Source organism: Trichoplax adhaerens, genomic scaffold (assembly GCF_000150275.1).
Source record: "Trichoplax adhaerens TRIADscaffold_5 genomic scaffold, whole genome shotgun sequence".
NCBI classification, from domain to species: domain Eukaryota; kingdom Metazoa; phylum Placozoa; class Uniplacotomia; order Trichoplacea; family Trichoplacidae; genus Trichoplax; species Trichoplax adhaerens.
In genome coordinates this window covers 4,943,995-4,963,564 of record NW_002060947.1, presented here as the reverse complement: position 1 = coordinate 4,963,564, position 19,570 = coordinate 4,943,995, and the positions used below count along the sequence as shown (strand labels likewise).

The 19,570-nt window shown below is 33.0% G+C and overlaps 3 protein-coding genes across 3 annotated transcripts; 1 reads left to right on the top strand and 2 right to left on the bottom strand.

Annotated features, from left to right (window-relative positions):
• Window positions 1–7,460: 7,460 nt before the first annotated feature.
• On the bottom strand, window positions 7,461–12,893 carry TRIADDRAFT_56605 (uncharacterized protein; the record flags this gene model as incomplete). The annotated part of the gene is made up of 16 exons (XM_002112474.1): window positions 7,461–7,486; window positions 7,787–7,809; window positions 8,051–8,398; window positions 8,490–8,675; window positions 8,764–8,834; window positions 9,041–9,167; window positions 9,247–9,315; window positions 9,436–9,478; window positions 9,567–9,619; window positions 9,715–9,791; window positions 9,870–9,910; window positions 10,022–10,052; window positions 10,126–10,226; window positions 10,307–10,393; window positions 10,670–10,751; window positions 12,777–12,893. The coding sequence occupies 16 exons, from the start codon at window positions 12,891–12,893 to the stop codon at window positions 7,461–7,463; spliced, it is 1,482 nt and encodes a 493-aa protein (XP_002112510.1).
• Window positions 12,894–14,089: 1,196 nt separating this feature from the next.
• On the top strand, window positions 14,090–14,599 carry TRIADDRAFT_25301 (uncharacterized protein; the record flags this gene model as incomplete). Its single annotated transcript, XM_002112918.1, has 2 exons — window positions 14,090–14,197; window positions 14,507–14,599. 2 exons carry the CDS (start codon window positions 14,090–14,092, stop codon window positions 14,597–14,599), a joined length of 201 nt encoding a protein of 66 aa, XP_002112954.1.
• A 1,330-nt stretch (window positions 14,600–15,929) lies between these two features.
• TRIADDRAFT_25655 (uncharacterized protein) lies at window positions 15,930–19,176 on the bottom strand (the record flags this gene model as incomplete). Its single annotated transcript, XM_002112473.1, has 6 exons — window positions 15,930–16,147; window positions 16,247–16,370; window positions 16,535–16,711; window positions 16,968–17,051; window positions 17,218–17,419; window positions 18,998–19,176. Coding segments are annotated over 6 exons (984 nt in total), but the record flags the coding sequence as incomplete, so codon positions are not given.
• Window positions 19,177–19,570: the final 394 nt, after the last annotated feature.

The following is a 19,570-nucleotide window of genomic DNA, read 5'->3' as shown; positions in this document are numbered from 1 at the left end:
TCATTCCAATATTAGGGGGTACATAGCAAACATTGCAAGCAGAAATATTCCGCATCTATTTGATAATTGACAATCTGTTGTTAACCATTACGATAACTTTGTCATGGCATCCTCAATATTGTCGATAATAATCATCTTTTTCAGTAAATATGGCATAGGAAAAAGTATTTCTACAATTTACTGTAGCTGTTTTACAGGTTACTTCAACTACACTTCTTGAATATGGCAATGAAACATTTTCAAAGTAGGCATTTTTGGTTTAAGAATGATCTGTCAACTTAGACAGCAACTACTCTATTTCTACCATGATATCCTTAATACGATCAATGTGAATAATGGCTTCGGTAGAGATAAGACAATAATTTCCGCATTTTACTCGGAACGGATTTCCCGCTTATTCTATTAGCATCTATCGAGGATATCAATAAAATCGTAATCATTCCGAAAGTAGTCATTTCTAGTTACTGAAAATTATCTGTAGTCTTTATAAAGACCAAACTATGCCTTCATTCCTGAACTATTCCCTAAGTAAAATTCGTTTTGGCAGGTAAAGTAATTATCATGTATTAGTCGTTAACGCTTTTAAAGTAATCCAAAATTAAAAGTTTCTAAAATGTCGACAATATCGAAGCATATCATAATAGATATTCCACTGTGCTAGTTCGATCAGCGATTTCCTACAGTCTCTATCCTAATTCATTTGTAATATCCTTTGCTTCAGCACCAAAAATCATTTGAAGCAATAGATTAAAAGTTTGTAATGTTATACTTATTACTGGTCTTAATTAGTCAAGCGAACTGTTTTGAAGGTTCAGTATTAAACTGCAGTTGTCGTACGTGTACTAGAGAAATGAAGTAACTTAACCAATGTTAAAGGAGGCTAGTTTCAGAAGAGATTATGAAAAGTTGAAGATCTGCCAACAAGAAATCAGTATAACTACATTGTTTTTCGCTAATTGTGCTATATTTTAAAATTCTAGCTGGGTACAATGAAAAGCATCTTCAACGGCAAGAAACGATTAAAGATGATTAAAGATTTACGGGATGGCAAATCAATTTGTAATGGCAATCGTAAGAAGGAAAATCTGTACAACTAAGTTTTATTTTTATTCTTTAGTATTGATTGTTAATTTTTAACTTACTAAAGAGAATCATATGGACTATTGAAGCCATAATGGTCTTCGTAACAAGTTAAATAGGCATGTACTGAAAATTGTCTGAAAGGTCGTCTTTTAATGGGTAGGATACGCCTAATGTCAAGTTGTCATTGATATTGGCGTAGTACTTACATCGATACGTGGCTGTAGAATATCAACTCTTGTAGTTCGTTATTGAAATAATAAAGATGATTAACGTTCTATAGCTGAAAATAAACCAGCCATAACGCGCTGGACGAGATAAAAGAATCTGAAGCTTTTGGAAAGCTGCTCAATTAATAATTCGTTACCATTTTAAAGGGTGTAAATTACGTCCCTATCTACGCTTAGTCTTCAGAAGATCTAGATTCATCCACGCGATCAATAATTTAAAATTAACGTGTTTTAATAATCGTGTCGATTATTTTCGAAGGTAGTGTGGATCTATCCAACTCTCAATATGTAAATATCAGAACATAAAATGGTGGAAAAGTCATCGATAATAGCCAGCTATCAATATCTTACCTAAGAGTGATGCAAGCTCGGACTGTTAAAAAGAAATTGATGTTTGTATTCTAATGCTTTCTCCCTAATAGAATTCGCTAACCAAGCGTTTCAACTATCCAAAATTGCTCTACCAAATACTTCTTCAATGCCTATCTCGAATTCTGCAATGATCAACGATCACATGAAGTTGAAAATGTTCTTTCCTTGACTGAAAACTCACAGCATGCCAGTTTAATGTGGAACTATTAAATACAAATTAACTTCTTTGATACCAACCAATTGTTCAGCTTCAACATTAAGTTAAAAATGAACAAGGATATTCATAGTATGGCATGGATTGTAACAATAACACTAGGGGTTGGACTGGGCTCCAAAGTGTTTGCATTGATTACACAAGCATAAAGGTCCTCTCGCCCTTGTGTGCAAACTATTTTATCTGTCTATACTGCAGCAGTATTATGTAGAGCAAAATTGAACAATTACCATTCAGTGTGAATAATTACTACTATATAGATGCTCAAGATGGCCACTAGAGGTATTATTTTGATTCATAGGGACGCTAGAAACGTCATCGCTTTTATTTATTTAAGTTTTTTTCACTGTCCAGTTGCAATAATTTAGTGCTGTTGGATTGGCGTATTGATTTCCGTTTTACAATATGGTTTAATTAAGTCATACAACGCAGCATCTACTAAGGTCTACTACCTTCTCTTGTCGTATTTATGTCTCATTATGGTATACAAGAAAGCCAACATAGATTATATTTCATGTCGAGATTAACATTTAGAAAAAAATAAAAACTTCGCTCTAGGATATCGTATATGCCTGAAAATAAATTAGCAGCTAGTTCGAACTGTTGTGAAATTAGAACTCTGTTTAGTATTGCATCAGGTAGACAGTCTATGGTAATGTTTTATCCAATATGATTTGTTTAGAATCTTAAGTGTGAATAAAGTTTAATATATTTATTCTGTATAGCTGTTATTGATTAAAAGATGAAGCAATTGTTGTATAAGGCTGTTTATAAGATAGCTATGATAGTTAATGGTGTTTATATTGATGTAGAATTCACTTCATTGGGCAGTCTATCAAATTAATACCTACTGCCTCGCCTTAATAAGACGCATATGTTACCGTATTAATTACCGTACTTCTTATAGTGAATACCACGTAATATAGTATCCAAAAATCAAGTTTACTGACTGTAGTATTTAACTTTCGATGCTAAAAATCAATGGGAAAATTTTTGTAAGATGCTAATAAATTAGGACCTGACTATTGCTTGTGTAGTATTTAAAGTTGAATGCTGATAACAAAGAATTTGCTTATGGTTCATGAAATAAGGAAAGTCAACGACTATAAGATAGTTTCGTGTAATGATATACGGGATTAGATGATGGCAATTACTCTACGCTATAAACGAGCATAACAGTCCAAGTTCTTACTTGTTAAAGCATTGTGAGGCAATCCGAGTAAATTTTGAAGAAGATTAATATCATTACTACTGTATTAATAATATAAGGTATAAAAAATATATTTAATGTTCTTAAACAGAAATGAAAGGGAAGTCGTATCGTCTTATGTAGCTAATTCTGGTTATTCGTGGAATAAAATCTAGCGGTACTGTTCTTACATTAGATTTGATGATTGTCATACAGAAGCACTTTCATGTTAGAACTAGACTAAGAACAAAATCTACCGTATACTTTCCACTAAAATTTTAAAATTACTTCTATTATCTCTAAGTTCAGCACGCTGCTTTATCATTTTACTATAAAATGGCATAATTTTCTGCCTTAGAATGAAAAATTTAGTCTTGAATTTATAAGTTTGATTTAAAATACGTGCAAAATATATTCCTGGATGCCTATACTCACACCCTTATAATTAATTAAAAGATATCACGTGAGGTAATTTGATTATTTATTGAATGGTAAGTAATCTAATTAAGTCATCAATTCATAGTGTTAGTATTATGTTCACTACAGACAAATTTAGAATAGAAATTCTCCCAAAACGAATTAGTAGCGGGGAAATCTAATTAGTGAGAATTTTTACTATATATATTTATTAGCATTAGTACTGCTTAAATAAGAATGGCAAATATTCATCACGATCGTTTAGATTCTTCGATATCTTGATTAGGACTACAACTAATTATCTTATGGAACTTTCGAATTTTAATATTTGTAGAAAACTACTCTAATTTGTTTTGATATAACATTGTAGTAAGTATCAATAAATTTCTCAAAAAGTTGAGGTAATCAAAGAAATAATCCCAAATTTTAGTTTGAATAAATTATTCTTTCTCATTCTACTTTTGATAAACGTAGCATAGTTTAACGATGGGGCAGCAATGAATGAATAGATCGGTTTGCTCTTTTGTCAATGACGACAGTATAGAGTGACTTAACCTAACCATTTATGAAAAACTTTTTGTTACTAGAGTATTTAGCACCTTTTTTATCTTAGTTCAAGAAAACATACCTGAAATAGGAAGGAAGTAGTCTAATTTTTAATGAAGAATGGCATGGAAAGTAAATTTCAACTTTGGCTGAGTTTATTTTGCGCAATATGGAAATTATTGAAGCTCTATGCCGTTTAGTGCGTTCTTAAAATGCTCAAAGTAATGAATAGCTTGCTCAAAATATCACTTGATATATGCAAATATCTGGATAGAAAGTTAACGTAGTTCTAACTCAATTAAGAACAGATATTCTGCCATAAAGGGTTTTTTCGGTGACAATCGATCACGCAAATTTTATTTACTATAGCAAATGTTTCACTTATCGCGCTGTGTACAGTGTTTGTAGAATGAATCTTAAAACTTATTTTTGTGAATATAAAGGGGTAGGTCGAGTTCAGAAATCTAAAATCCGGTTTATGACTAGTATATTCAAGCATTAATTCCAACTTTCCATAGAAGAATCATTTCTCTTAATAAATTTTTTGATCTGGTTCTAAGCGTCGTGCAAAAAAGGATAAAAACTTCAGCTACATCTTCAAGCTCGACTCTATTACAGTTTGTAAGAATGTACCGCGAATTGAGAGCTGTTAATTTATAGATATTATATCCCTTCTGTAAATAAAAGTAATAAATTTTCGGGAATTAAATTTCAATTTTTGCTACATTAATGCTGCAGCTGTTAGAGGTTAATCAGCTGCCCGTGTTTGTTCACTAAGTCTTTGTGCATTGATATCTGCATTTTAGTTCTGTTAGCTCCTATTATCTAATTATAGCTACTAGAGATAATTTATGATGTACTTATTTACAACTTTTATATATCAAATGGTTGCAAATATTATTTTTAGCTTCTATTTTAAGTAAACTAACTAACGTAATACAAATTAGAATTATTTATTATATTAAACCAAAATTCTTACTATAATGTTATTATTATGATATTACGAATCAGCAAAAGATTCGTATAATTAATTAGCCATGAAATATGCTAGCTAATGAATGCATGCTTTGTTTAGTGAATAAATAAATAACATTAATTTCATCTATCACTACCTGCAGTATTTAAGCATTTTAGCTATCATGAATACAAAGGTCTAATTATGCGTATTCGTTGCAAATGCTTAACGATCTTTCGTAAATCTCTTAGGTATTTATACTACTGTTAGATGACTCTGATTATGGGTTCATTTCAATAGGACAGTATAAGATTCTTACAGTACTTTTTACCTCAAGATTTCTTCATGTAAAACGAATAGCTCTAAGGTAGTAATTTCTACAGAGTACTAATTTTTGAAATAGTACTCGTTATATCGCTAAGGGTGGCCACTAGGCCTTTAAATTTTGATTTGATGTAATGCTCTGATGAAAATTGAATAAACATAGAATCTTTATAGTGTTTTCTACACAGCCATTTTGATTGTTACATTTTCTTATAACGGTTGTTATCGACAGAGCAAGTTTTGCTTTAAATTTTGATTTGATGTGATGCTCTGATGAAAATTGAATAAACATAGAATCTTTATAGTGTTTTCTACATAGCCATTTTGATTATTACATTTTCTTATAACGGTTGTTATTGACAGAGCAAGCTGTGCTTGCATACGCAAGCGATCCTTAGACACATTATAATGATTGGTATAGAATTGACCACAGTACTATGGACATTGTACCGCACTGTAGATATCTTACAGTACCTGCTAATCTTAACTAGGTATGTCCATCACCGTACATTAGTTATCATAATGCGCTTTGGATTATTAACTAATCTTAATATAGCATAGTACATTACTATTACCGGGATATATATAATATCGAATGATAATGCTATCTGTTAATTTTGTTAACAAATTGAGCATAAACGTATATTAGACAGTTTTGCTTACCAACCTTAACATAGCATTAATACTGTATATAGTAACCATCCTTATTCGGTAAACATACTAATACGAAAGTTACTTAAAGGAAATTTGAATTGGTATAGAAATGAATGATCTCTAGGGTTTATGTAAATATTATTGAGAAGGTAGAAGTGATTGATACACATTAGAAGGTACTATTAGTTCTATTGCTCTCATGCATTTCGTAGTGTTACCCTACTGTAGTTCCCCTGTCCCGGCTATTTTTGATTACTATATATCATATAACAAAAAAGTGTTTCTAAGAGGATAATGTCAGTTAGTCAGCGATCTGATAGGCGAAAGCGAAGTGAATAACGTGGAAATGCACGATCAGTACGTACATTAAATCAATCTGTTTTAAATATAGTAGTACTCGGCTATTACCGGCATCTATATAATGTCGAATGGTAATACTACCTGTTAATTATTAATAAATGGGTACATTATCGTAAACCGTCAGCAAAGCGATGGAAGTTTGGACTAGTAACTGCTGAAACTGATTCTGTATGATGCTTGTAGTGTATACTTCTAAATACGGTATAGTTTATTCTTAGTAAAGTTAATTTCTATATGGACTGTAACATAACTCCTTATTTGTATAATCTACATTTAATTATTCATACTGTGCAAATCTCTTGTACTCTAGCTTGATTGTATCGTAGCACTACCCTAATATAGAATTAAGCTACCCTTAATAGTCATTATTGTTTTACGAATAATCTCCTCCTTCTGTGCTTCTTACATTGTAAAAGCGATAATGTTAGATCTATCCTTTAGTTAGTTCTGCTAGTTACATGGTGAGCTAGCATGCTTTACCTATCCTACGTCACTAGCTATTCGACTAGTCGCGTCGTTGTACACACTATAACCTCATACGGTTTTCCTTTGCAATAAATGTGCCACTAATACCAATAAACTCTACTTCTCTGCTAATTTAACTCTAACAATTTAATTGCGATTATAGCAGACCCTACACCTTGCTAAATATCACTATACTGAATCATAAAGAGCCTCCATCTAGCTTTCAATTTATGAACGGTAACGCGATTTCAGCACTTCTTATAAATCGTACATGATTAAGAGATGTTGTTACTATTAAACATGTTACAACTAATTTCAAGCATCCCATTTATTGATAGCATGGATTAAATATTGTATAAACCGGTACAAGCCCTGTATTATTGCCAATATACCAAAGCTTCCTTTCCTAGCAGATCTAGGCAGCTCGATCTAATTACGGTAACAGTACCGATTAAATTTTAGTTTTATTTCAGTTATTGATCCGCGTCTCATCCATCAAGTGACTGTGTGAGCTTTGCTTGTGCATTTCGTTGTAAAATTAATTTTATCAAACATTGATGAAAATTAATAGATATGAAATGTCCAGCATATATAACACTTTCAATAATCCACGATATTGAATTAGTAGAAAGATTCGTCTTTATTTTATTAATATTAAATTTCTCTTACAATGGGTAACCCTTTCAGTAAAATTTTAATTTGTTGACATTATAATAACGGCAGATGTATCGAGTAAATACTAGTTAACAGCACAGGTATACTCATATGTACATAAACGCTTAACGTCGGTGAATGTTTCAATGCATTTCATATTATACAGTACTTTGTGTTTCTTGCATTAATTTTTACTACGTCAGTTACGAGATCATTACACTACTATTAAATAGATATTTCATCCATGCACATTTAAAGGTAACCATTCTATACTGTCAAGAGATATGATACTAGACAACTCTTGAGATAGCCGTAAGGATCATTACCTTTATCGCAATGTTCACCGACGCTAAAATAAAAAATCGAAGCCATTCTAATGAACAAATAATCTAAATTTATGTAAAGTTGCTTAGTAATGCTATTCAAGTGAGTACATGTCACAAAAAGTCCATTACGTTTGCAATGGAAACAAGCCACTTATATAAGGTAGTAGCTAAAAAAATTTCGTCTGTAGCTCTACATTATATGTAGCAGTGCACTCAAGAATGTATCGCATTAAGAAGTTAGGCTATGAAACAAATCAAAATTACCAATGGAATAGGTATTGCACTTCTCCATCACATGTTATCCGACGAGCAGAAACTGTACATTTTTTATAACTATGCAATCGGCGCCCCTTTTTGTTTACTTCTTTAGCCATGATATATTCTACTGAATTATTAACCCTTTTTTGGTAAAAAGTCGCCATATCACTTGTATTACTGCTTGAGAGCCGACAACCTTTTCGTTTTCGTTTTAACGGCCGATTATTATCTACAATTTTATTCTCGTGATTTAACTGACGTTTTACTTTCTTGGACAGTTGGCCACCTTGTGAAAGATTTCCTTTATCAGCCAGGTCTTCATTATTTTCAAGTAAAGTTCTCTCGGAACATAAGCTAGTAATATAGTTACATGATAATCATTAAAATCTTTTCCTCTTTCTAACAGAAATTGCATTTATATAGAGTACGATCTGATTTTGCTAACCGTTTAGGCATAATTCTCATTTTAGGGTTGCTCTTTCTTGTTTTCATTGTAGCTTTCAGTGCTTTATGATCAGTAAACTTAATTGGAGGGTAATGAGCTTCATATTCTTTTGACGTAGGTAGTGGAGGTATTAGCATACGCAAGCCCCAAGATTTATATCTTTTAGCACTTTTGTCCATACAGTATCTACATAAAAGTGTTTAAATTTAAATGGTTGATTTAGTAAGTAAAAACAAAGAAATCACAATAAATCATATTTATACAAAACACTTACTTATCGTGTAAATGCTTCTTCAGTATTTCATATACTAACCGTACAAGGCTAGTTAATGGAACATCTAAATACTAGCAACAATATCAAATTTACTCAGTGAAAAATAAGCAACACAATAACAACTGGCAATAATAGTACAAATCAAAAAATGTTGACATAACAATAGATGGAAAAGTTATACATATAATACTAACCTTTTTTGTTTAATTTGATATATAAAACCACTAATAAAAGAACTATTAACATGATAGTAGATGAAATAATGTATATTACTAACCTTTTTATCTAATTTAACATACTGCTTGTTATTATCCATGAAAGGTATTATCGAGTTTTCGATGTCGAAATATCTATGTTTACTGTTTCTTGTTAAATTGTATAATGATAGATGAACGTAGTCTTCCCTAATAAGGAGAGGTTAATTAGTGGAACTGATAGATAATTATCACAGTTGTTGAATGCATGCTAAAAGTAAATACTTACATATCAATAGGTAATTTTACGTAAGATTCCAAGCCTTTACGACATACAGAACATGTAAATATGCAGTACCTGTAAAAATTTGGTTGCAGTGATTAGCAGTCATTACAAGTATTGAGGTACTGGTACGATTACCCAGTAAATGTGTTATTGCACTGTTTAATCATTTAATATATTAGTAATAAAATTTACCTATCTCCTAATAGGAGAGGGCCATCTAAGCATTGTAAGCAAGCTAGATAAAATTAACAGAAGCTAGTTTCTCAATACTTTTGTCAGTGAATCCGCCATAACAAATGAGAAGATAAGAAAATTAACTGTACCTTCATGAAACCATTGACTGCATCTGCAACATTGTACCATCCGATTAAACCATCTAATAATGGATAAGAGTTTAACGAGTAGAAAGAGATGCAAACAATTTAGACTTAACGATGCGGAGTTAGGTATGTTAATATTATCTACACTTACAATCCTGGACCACCACAGTAACAATATAAGCATTCAGAATTAGTAAGATGGCTCTTATCCCAGCGTAGTGTACTAATCTAGATACAGAGTCGCATTGATTAGCTGTTGGCAAAAATTATAATCTATGGCTAAAATGAAATTTAGCTTAAATTAACCTCATACGGTAATTCAGATTTGAGCACTTGAAGAGCACGAGCTAGAAGAACACCAAATGATATTAATATGCTTACAACTATGGGCATCGATTGTTTGATTTAATGGCATTATACCCTGTAAATGGCTAGTTAGAATATTAGATACAACTTACCTTTGGGTCCATGCTTTAGAGCTCCACCAGCCTAATTGTTTCAATTAATGAATGTAATGTAAGGAATTGTTTTATGGCTTGTTCTAATTACAACAGAATATTACCTTCATAGCACTGCCAAATATGCAGTATCTACATATCCATTGAATGTCAGGTTTAAGTAAGCTATCTGAGACTTGGGGTATATGGCACTTTTGATGATAACCTGCATACAAATAAATTAGAATTCAACCATTAAAACTTTATGAATAATCAAATTAGGCTTAACATAAATTTTATACTTACCCTGGTCGCAATTATCGCAAATAACTATCAAATTGGGTACTTCTGATACCTCTCCATGACAAGTTTTACAAGCTTCCTTACTTAATTCTGCAATTAATCATGTTAACACATTCTTTTATATCTTTTATTTATTAAGAATTTGGATTGTCTGAATTGACATTGCCTGAAATTATGCGTTATCAACTCAAACAAAACTGCAAACACTTAACAAAGCGCACTATAGATGAATACCGTGGCTATAATGGAAGCTGAGAATTATCGAAATCATAATATTTTTGTATAAGTGTTCATTTAATTATTTCATCTTAGAGGTCCTTACAGACGACATAACCTACATTACCGTACCATCAGTATTTGTTTTACCTGGATGTAGATGGTGATAACGAGCTGAATGGATAGAAGCATCTTCAAATTCCACTAAGCATGATCGATCTCTCTTATTAACCTAATTAGAACAGATATATTATTTTCAATTACTTATTTCTGGTACTCTAACAAGATACATTTTAATCTGTCTAATATTAAAAATATGCTCATAAAATTAAAAAGGTCGCAATCGACAAGCTTAACGACATAGTAAACTCATATAGCCGGTAATATATATTCTACATGGAGAGTAAGCAGACAGCTACATTTTAAATTGATACTTGCTCTAAAATTTTTCATCTGCAAGAAAAAACCGTAAACCTGCAACTTAACAGTACATAACTCTGCTATTTAAATACGAATAATTCTTTGTAGTTTTTACAATTTAATTCTGTTTATGCTTGACTAATAAGTTAAATTTAGTAAAAATTGGATTATATTTCTGTTTTTCGATACAATATGAGTAAACTTCCAGTCGACATAGTATTGACTGCAAGCACACTTTAGCATTCGTGTATGCATTACCGTGATTATGAAATTAAATTAATTAACGCATGTGAGTAAGCCAATTCAGTATGTTATTATCATTATTTCATAAATGTCAACATCGACACCTCAGGAGTTGCACTCCATTTTCTACTTATATTACTAGTTACGCAAGATGCGTAGAGCTGTACTGGTATGTTCTAACTGTTGCTTATATTCCTGATTGTGAGAAGGGTTTATGGTATGCATTGCAGTTTATGGCTAATAGCAGAATGTTAACTTCTTACGGGAATTGATTTGTAAATATTTTAATATTATAAATGCAATTTATATTTACCAAATTTTAAGTATAAAGTATCAAAGCAAGCTGGAAAAATACGTAGTGGGATGACTTCTTGTAATAGTGCTGTACGATAGTGTACATACTGTAGACAACTAGAGGAAGATCCCCATAGTAGCTTATGATGTGTAATAATACAGATATATTGTATTACCTAGCATTAATCGTTTTCGAGTATAATTAATCAGAAGTACAGTACAAGTACTTACAGTTAACAAAATTAGCAATTAGCTACAGCGTTCATCTTGGAGACGCTGGACCGTAGGGCAACTCAGATTTATCATGAACTTACGATATAACTGCAGATTAGAGCTACAAGCTTCAGCGTCCATGATTTATCAGAGCACTGTTTACGATAGCGAGATATGATTAACTGCTGATAAAGATGAATGTTTGATAATTATCGAGGTGAAGAAGTGCTTATGATATATGGTATGAGCATAGTTTATGTTATGTAACTGAAAGTACAAGAATACCTGACGGTCATAAATGGGACAAAACCTATGGGTCGTAGGCTGTTGTGTACAGTATTTAGGCTCTGAAATACTACATTAGTGGATTTTAGGATCATCTCTCTGCCAATCCAGTTACGAGTATTACACTTTAACGATTATAACTCTAGATGTCTACTATACTGTACTGTTGGAAGACATATGCTATCCTATATATTTTTGTACACTTTTAGAAATATATCGGTTACTGAAAAGAACATTATTTGAGTAGAGTATGGAAAACGGTGACGCGTTAATCAAATAGTTTTAAAATAGTAACAGTTTACATAGGAAAGTAATGTTCACGCACGTTTGTGTTCAAGGTGTTGCAAAATTGCAAGCGGTGCACTGTGTATAATATACAGCTATAATGCTGTTGTCAATTGCTACGATAGAAAGCATCAATCTAACTTTCATTTATAATTCTGTTGTAATATTAAGCTCAACTGTATGCACTGGACTGTACGACAACTTTTGTAATCCTTATATCGAATTGTACTGTAAGTCAGTAAGATCAAGCTAAGCTGCATGCAATGGACTGTACTGTATTGTGCACTTGTGACCATGCCCATTTGTAGTAGTGGAGTCCTGCATTGAATGAATGCATTTCATTTTTATGGCAACTACTCAATCCATGTTACTCAATCTTTCATTTCGGTACTGATTGATTTATATCCAATCTATCCTCTACCATCCACTACCAACACGATAGAATCAATTTTATACTCCTATTTGATTTTGTTGCATAAACTACCAGTAGGACGCCATAGCCGCTATTGGGCTTTACCTTTCGAACGTTGCCTAGATAGTACATGCCATCACGCCAGTGCACTAACACATGATCGCCAATTTGATAATGATGAATTTGTAGATTTGACTTGATCTCGGCTTTATTACCGTCCATAATTATTATCCTCTCTAGCAGAGTTGTTTCATGGTCATCATCATTTAGGTAAAAAATGGATCAAAATTATTCATCAGGGTGACCTACAGTTTGTACCAGTATTTCAACCCAAGATACTATACAGTAGACTGTAGCTGTTCCTCTACTGTACGCTGTACTGTACAGTATACTGGTACAGTAGATACTCACTACGCAGCCGTGAAGCGGGCGAGCTCACTTTCTTTTACACACTGTACAGTGTACAGTATTGTAGTACGGGGATACAGTGTAGTACGATGTCAGTCTGCGCACACGCATTCAATAGGCGTTTTAGAGTGCTGGATCTGTTATGCCATTCGACCCTACCCACACTATCCCTATATTTTCATTCTTTTTACTCAACAGAAAGCTTCAACATAGAGTATAGTACTAAAAGGACGTTTCAATTTATTGTTGAATAGCCCCTGCGACTGTACATTTAAAGTCCTAGGCAAAAACACAGTCTTAAAATAGTGTTACTTCCAGAGTCTAAAGACGAGTCTGAGTTTGTGAAAATAGTACTGTACAGTGTACAGTACTCTACATTGTACTGTACAGTATAATAATCTACAGTAAATAGTACTGTATGGTTTTAATCATAAAATTACTGTACTGTACTGTACTGTACTGTACACCTAATACTGTACTGAGGCTTGTGCTTGGCGAATCGCGCAACTCGTAGACAAATTGTGCATCTCTAGGCGAATTGTGCATCTCTATGCGAATTGTGCATCTCCTAGGCGAATTGTGCATCTCTTAGGCGAATTGTGCATCTCTAGTCGAATTGTGCATCTCTAGTCGAATTGTGCATCTCTAGGCGAATTGTGATTCTCACAAATCCCCTGCTGCACTCTTTTGGAGTATTTATTGACTGCTATTGATCTTCGAGATGACAATATCTTTACCATATTTAGTGAGCAGATACAAGTAATGAGTAGACATTGTTTGCTCAAGAATCGAAGCTAGAATAGGAGATTGATTGATTGTTAGACTGCAAACTGTGCTGTACACTGGTACTTTGGACGTATATACGACACTACTCTGATTGGATATCTTGGCAAAAGATTATTCGAGATTCCAGTGTTTGAATTGGAGCTCAGTGTACATCAAGTGACAGGCTGAGAATTTCAAGTTTCTATTGTTGATTTGGTCTTAAATAAGTGATCTACCTGCTAAGCATGTCTATTTTTCACGACGAGATTGAAATTGAAGATTTCGAATACGATGAAGATTCAGATACATATTTCTACCCTTGCCCTTGTGGAGATCAATTTCAAATCGCAACGGTAAGCTGGCCTACATGTCTAATATCCTACTCCTGATACTTGTTGTATTTTACCATACTATTTAAATTCCTGAAACCGCCCTTATGCTATAATTACTCTAAAAAGTCGAATCATTATACAGTATGTGATATTAAGTAATTCGTATACCGTATTTGTAGTCTGGTAATGCAGCATCATTTTTTGATGACTTCAAAATTTTGTTCCAATACTGCTCTGTACAGTAACACGAGGTAGTTGCTACCTGACCGAGCCTAATAACATGCATTTCGTGAGCTTTTGATAAATCTCTATCTATTGTTTATATCACAGGAAGAGCTACAGGATGGTGAAGACATTGCTCGATGTCCAAGTTGCTCTTTAATTATCAGGGTTATTTATGATCCGGTAAGTGGCATGAAATAAAATAATACGTACGTTCTGTATGTACTACCATATATACGTATAGAGTTTTACTGAAATGAGATGTGAAGTTGCGCTCTTGATATCGCGGATTGTACGTCGTATAAATTTTTGACCATTAGTCATAGATCTGCGTCTGTATTGTCAATGTTTATAAGAGACTGCAACTCGCACGTTAAACATTTCAGGATTCTAAATTAGGAATTTTTTTCATCCTTATAGGAAGATTTTACCTACGAAAAGCAGTTAAAATCATCCAAAACTTTAGAACTGGCCCAGTAAGTGATGGTCGGATATATAGTATTCCCATTGCAAAATGTATCAAAAGTAGAACAGTATCAGGCCTTGCCTTTGCCTGATTGTTTACTGCTTATTACACCTACGTGTTAGAACACAAGTTTTGGAACACATCATGGAGATACAAAAAGTTCTACTGTATTGTTTGAAATAGTAAGACATCGCAATGCCAAAGCTTACGCTATGAAAGCATTTCTTAAATTTAACTCCATTTTATAAGTAGGAATGCCTGAAATATTTGACATTAAAAAATTTTTACAGTAAACCTAAGGAACATCTTACATTCTAGAAGAAAGTGATTTATGTACTTAGTCATCCGTTTACCCTCACTCGACATCCGTGTAAAATATTGAGGCTTCCTCATGCCATACTGAATCTTTATAAAAGCTGTTACTAATACGAAAGCTAACAGTTTAAGAATTTCTGCAGTAGTAGTAGCTGATTGTAATTGGACGTGTATAAATGTAATTTTTAATTATGATCGCAAGATCTAATTTTTGAGGAATACTGTTTCTATTCGAATTGATTCAAAAGAAAAAGTAAAACCGGCTTACATCACTTCTTGAATATTGTATGTATTTCGAAAGAAATGTACTCTTTAAGGCAGCTTGATAATGCATTTCTATAGCAGTTATTTGCGACACTCGAATATTAAAACAATAATTAACTAGCAGTACATCAATAAATTAATTTATCTGTTCTGCATACCGCAAATTTAATACATGGATAATCGCTTGGTGACAAATACTTTGGTATAATATTGTTATTCAATGTTAATTCTGTACACGGAAATATCAAATAGTATACAAATTAATCGTACAACAGGAATCTCTAGCTGTACGTTAAAAATTCGCTACTTTATAACGTCTGTTATTCCGAATTTTCAATGTAGCATTTATAGGATTTCTTTGAAATCAAAATCATGGATAATAAGTGAGAATGTATGTACAGTTACTGTAGAATGACGGAGATTGCTTGTAGATTTCTTAAATCTATTACTAAGTAATGTCAATGTTTCGAATAAAGATTGATTTAATCAGTCCGGCATGTCTAGTTTAACTTCCGCAACAACACACTTTCCGATACTGCTTAAGTTCTCTTTTTGCTGCTTTTTCTGCCTTTGTGGTCTATCATCGCTTTGTTCCTCTCTAGAAGTTCTCCATCCTAAGGTAAACTTAACGTTACCGTACTCTTGAAGACATGGACACTTATTTAGTAAGATTTCCCAAGGATTTTCTTTTAAACCAAACCACCCTAATTGGCAAATTATTCAGCAAAGTAAATTCACATAGTTAAATCAAATCGTTAAAAGCTATAACAAAGGCAATAGGTGTATATAACAAAGTAACTTACAAGGATTGCCTCCTTTCTGACCAAATGACGAAAAAACTATGGTAAGCAATGTAATATTCAAGGGGGCCAAAACAGCCGAAAAATAAAATTTATTCCGTTTATCGAGGCGTCCACTTAATAGAATCTAAAGAAACAGGCGACAATAAAATGGAGATAATTAGTATTAATGTAACCTTTATAAAGTTAATGTAAAATAATAAGCTGCTATTTGGACGAGTATAAGTAAATCAGTATCACGTTAAGTGCAAAGTGAATAACATTGTTTGGAGATTTTGTGTGTGAGTGTACCTGGAACGCTAGCAGCGAAGCCCAAGCCACAGTAGCTAACATGGAAGAGTAGACATAGTATTTTCTTTGCTCATCGCCCATGCTTCCTGACCGTAAATATATGATAGACCATATGATGTAATAGATGATAACAAGCCCAAACATGCCCAGAACTATCCAAAGAGGAATGAAGACATGCTACAATATAAATATAGAATTAGTGGATCATAATCATGATAATGTCGCTCGCTATGTGATAATACCATTTATTGATAACTTCAATGATAGTTAACGACATGGAATACAATTTACATGTATTTAAGTGAGAAAATAGCACAGTTTTAAATTTATCCGATAATTTAACATTTAAAACTAATTCATTTTCAGGTATAGTAACCTGATTTTAGCTAGCATCGTTTATTTATATTTCATCGATTAATCAAATACTACATACCACCCAATGCCAATCGATGATCCCATCCAATTGCAAAGCTAGGAATATGTACTGTAAAATGTTGATGACAACCAAGGTTTCAAACTAGAAATTAAGTGTGAAACATAAAGATTAATTCAATCAATTTACGTTGAATACGTACAAAAGTAGAAGTATGATAACTAATGTTAAAAAGTTAACTTTTCAATTGAGTACTGTACCAGTTATACATAAACAAATGGAAAGGTGCGAGTAATATTTGTGCAATTACTTCTATTGATCTTTCGTTGCGAAATGCCCATATACAAGCCAGAATTCCAAGAGGCGAGATTAAAAATAGTGGTATGAATACAATTCGAAATGGAATTTCAGCTCCAGATAAATTAGCACACAGCATTAATTCAAATGCAAAGAGGTCCATTATAAAGAAGAATGATATTAGCATAGACTTGAATAGTACTCGATCTTCCGCGCTGAAATGAATGGATTAAAAATTCTTATCGTTAACTTTGATGTTCACTACCGTACATCAATCCCACATGATAGCAACAATATTCTAGGATTTACTAAATGGCAGTAACCGGACATAATTCTTGTAATACTTTCATGATAATATAAAATTCCCTATAAGTGTATCACAAGATGCGTTGCCAAGTGCAAGCACCTACAGCATGATTTCTTTTTAATTTGGTAGTTGACGTACAATTGTATCAACATAGGTATAATAATCAATACATGGTAAGAAGTTGGCAATTAAGGCATTATTGTATTTGCTATTTCATAAAAGCGAGTGCAATAATTCTGTAGTAATAAAATGGCGGATGCTAAAGCTAAAACTTAATCAGAGCGAGACAATATTGATCACATCATACGTGTATGAACTGATTGCCTAACCTTCATCATACGTATTCACATTACGGAAATTTTTCGTTCAAGATTTGGTGTATGAAATCGGTATGTAGCACAACGCTGACCTATATACTGTAATAGCAATCTGCGCATTCTCAGGCCTATTTGATAGGATCATTTGTAGCTGTAAAACTTTGGCAGTTTATGTGAAATCTAGTGCCAGCCATCTTCTATAATACTGTACAGTTGGGTAGTTGTAGGCTTGGCGAAGTCACATTTTGTGACGATCACCAATTCTTAATCGCACTATACGCGTATATTGTACTGATATATCCACAAATAAATAAAGTACGAGTGTTACTGTACGTACTCATTAGACACAAGCTAGAAGATGGGTAGATATTAGCCGAAAGCAATAAATAATACTTAATTATTATCTATTGTATACAGGCAACTCAGGCATATCGCGCCGCACTGACTATGATATTTTTTGAGTGGAATACATGTTTCAAGTCCAATAATATAACTACAGTACCGAATACGATATGCTTTAAACAACAAAATAAAGATTATTTTGTACTACTTTCATATGATTTGTATGCCAACAACAATCAAGAAATGATATCTAGACTTGTCTCGTAGTTAATTCAACTAAGAATCCTGATAATTGCAATAGCACCCTGGAGGGTGATCAATTTTACATCAACTAGACTGGAATACATACTCCGTATACGCGTATATATACAAGTATGATGGACTCTACGTCGAAGATATTGGATTAAATATTATCATCGCGCGATTTAGGGTTATCTGTAAGATAAAAGTGTAAACTTTATTGTGAATAGTGCACACAGTAGTGCATGTGATCTTTACTGTTTTAATAGTAGGAAAAATTCTCTGAAAGAAGAAGCCGGTGGCATAGATGACCGGTATATTGTAGGTTTTATGGAAGTATCTTAATCTGTTGCTATTATTTTATCACAGTACATGTTAGGGATGTAGAAACTCGATGATTTATTAAGTATAGCCCTTGGAAGTGTACTGGGGACGTAGTCATGCTGATATGTTATTCCAATGGTATAAAATTTTAAAACTTGAACTGTCATCATGGACACTGTCCATCTTAAATCTCTAAAAGGTTTATAACAAAACAGTCATTCATTCCTAATCTTCTAGGCAATAAGGGGTAAGCTTCATTTTACCTATGATTAGGCTGCTTGCACCAGACAGCAATCCCGGTCATAGCGCCTACAATGGCGAGAGTTTTCCATAGCCATAGAGGGAAAAATACTACCCAATAGCTCCATTCAATCGTTTCATCCAATCGAAAGGATAACAATAGGGAAAATAAAAATAATAAGGAGAAAACTGCCAATTTACTAGCAAAAGTAAAGATATAGAATCCACAATTAGTTTACTAAATAAAGTTGTTGTACAGCACTTGATAATGATATTACTCTAAGGTTGATTTGAGGCAATTTAAATGAATAGCAAATTCAGACTTGGTACCTTAAATTGCAATTGACGAAGAGGATTTTCAAGTCCATTGGTGGACGTAATACTCGTACTCTGAGTTCTATTGATTACCCAATAATTAATGGCTAGGTTGTCGCGTAGTGAGTATTATACTGTACCGTCCCGATGTCCGATGTCCGAGTACGAGTACGGTACCGTGAAAGTCCGGTACAAATGAGCGTTTTCCTTGTATAGTACTGTAGCTGTAAATCCACTAACACTGTACAGTACACTGACACTGTATAGTACAGTACGTCCTG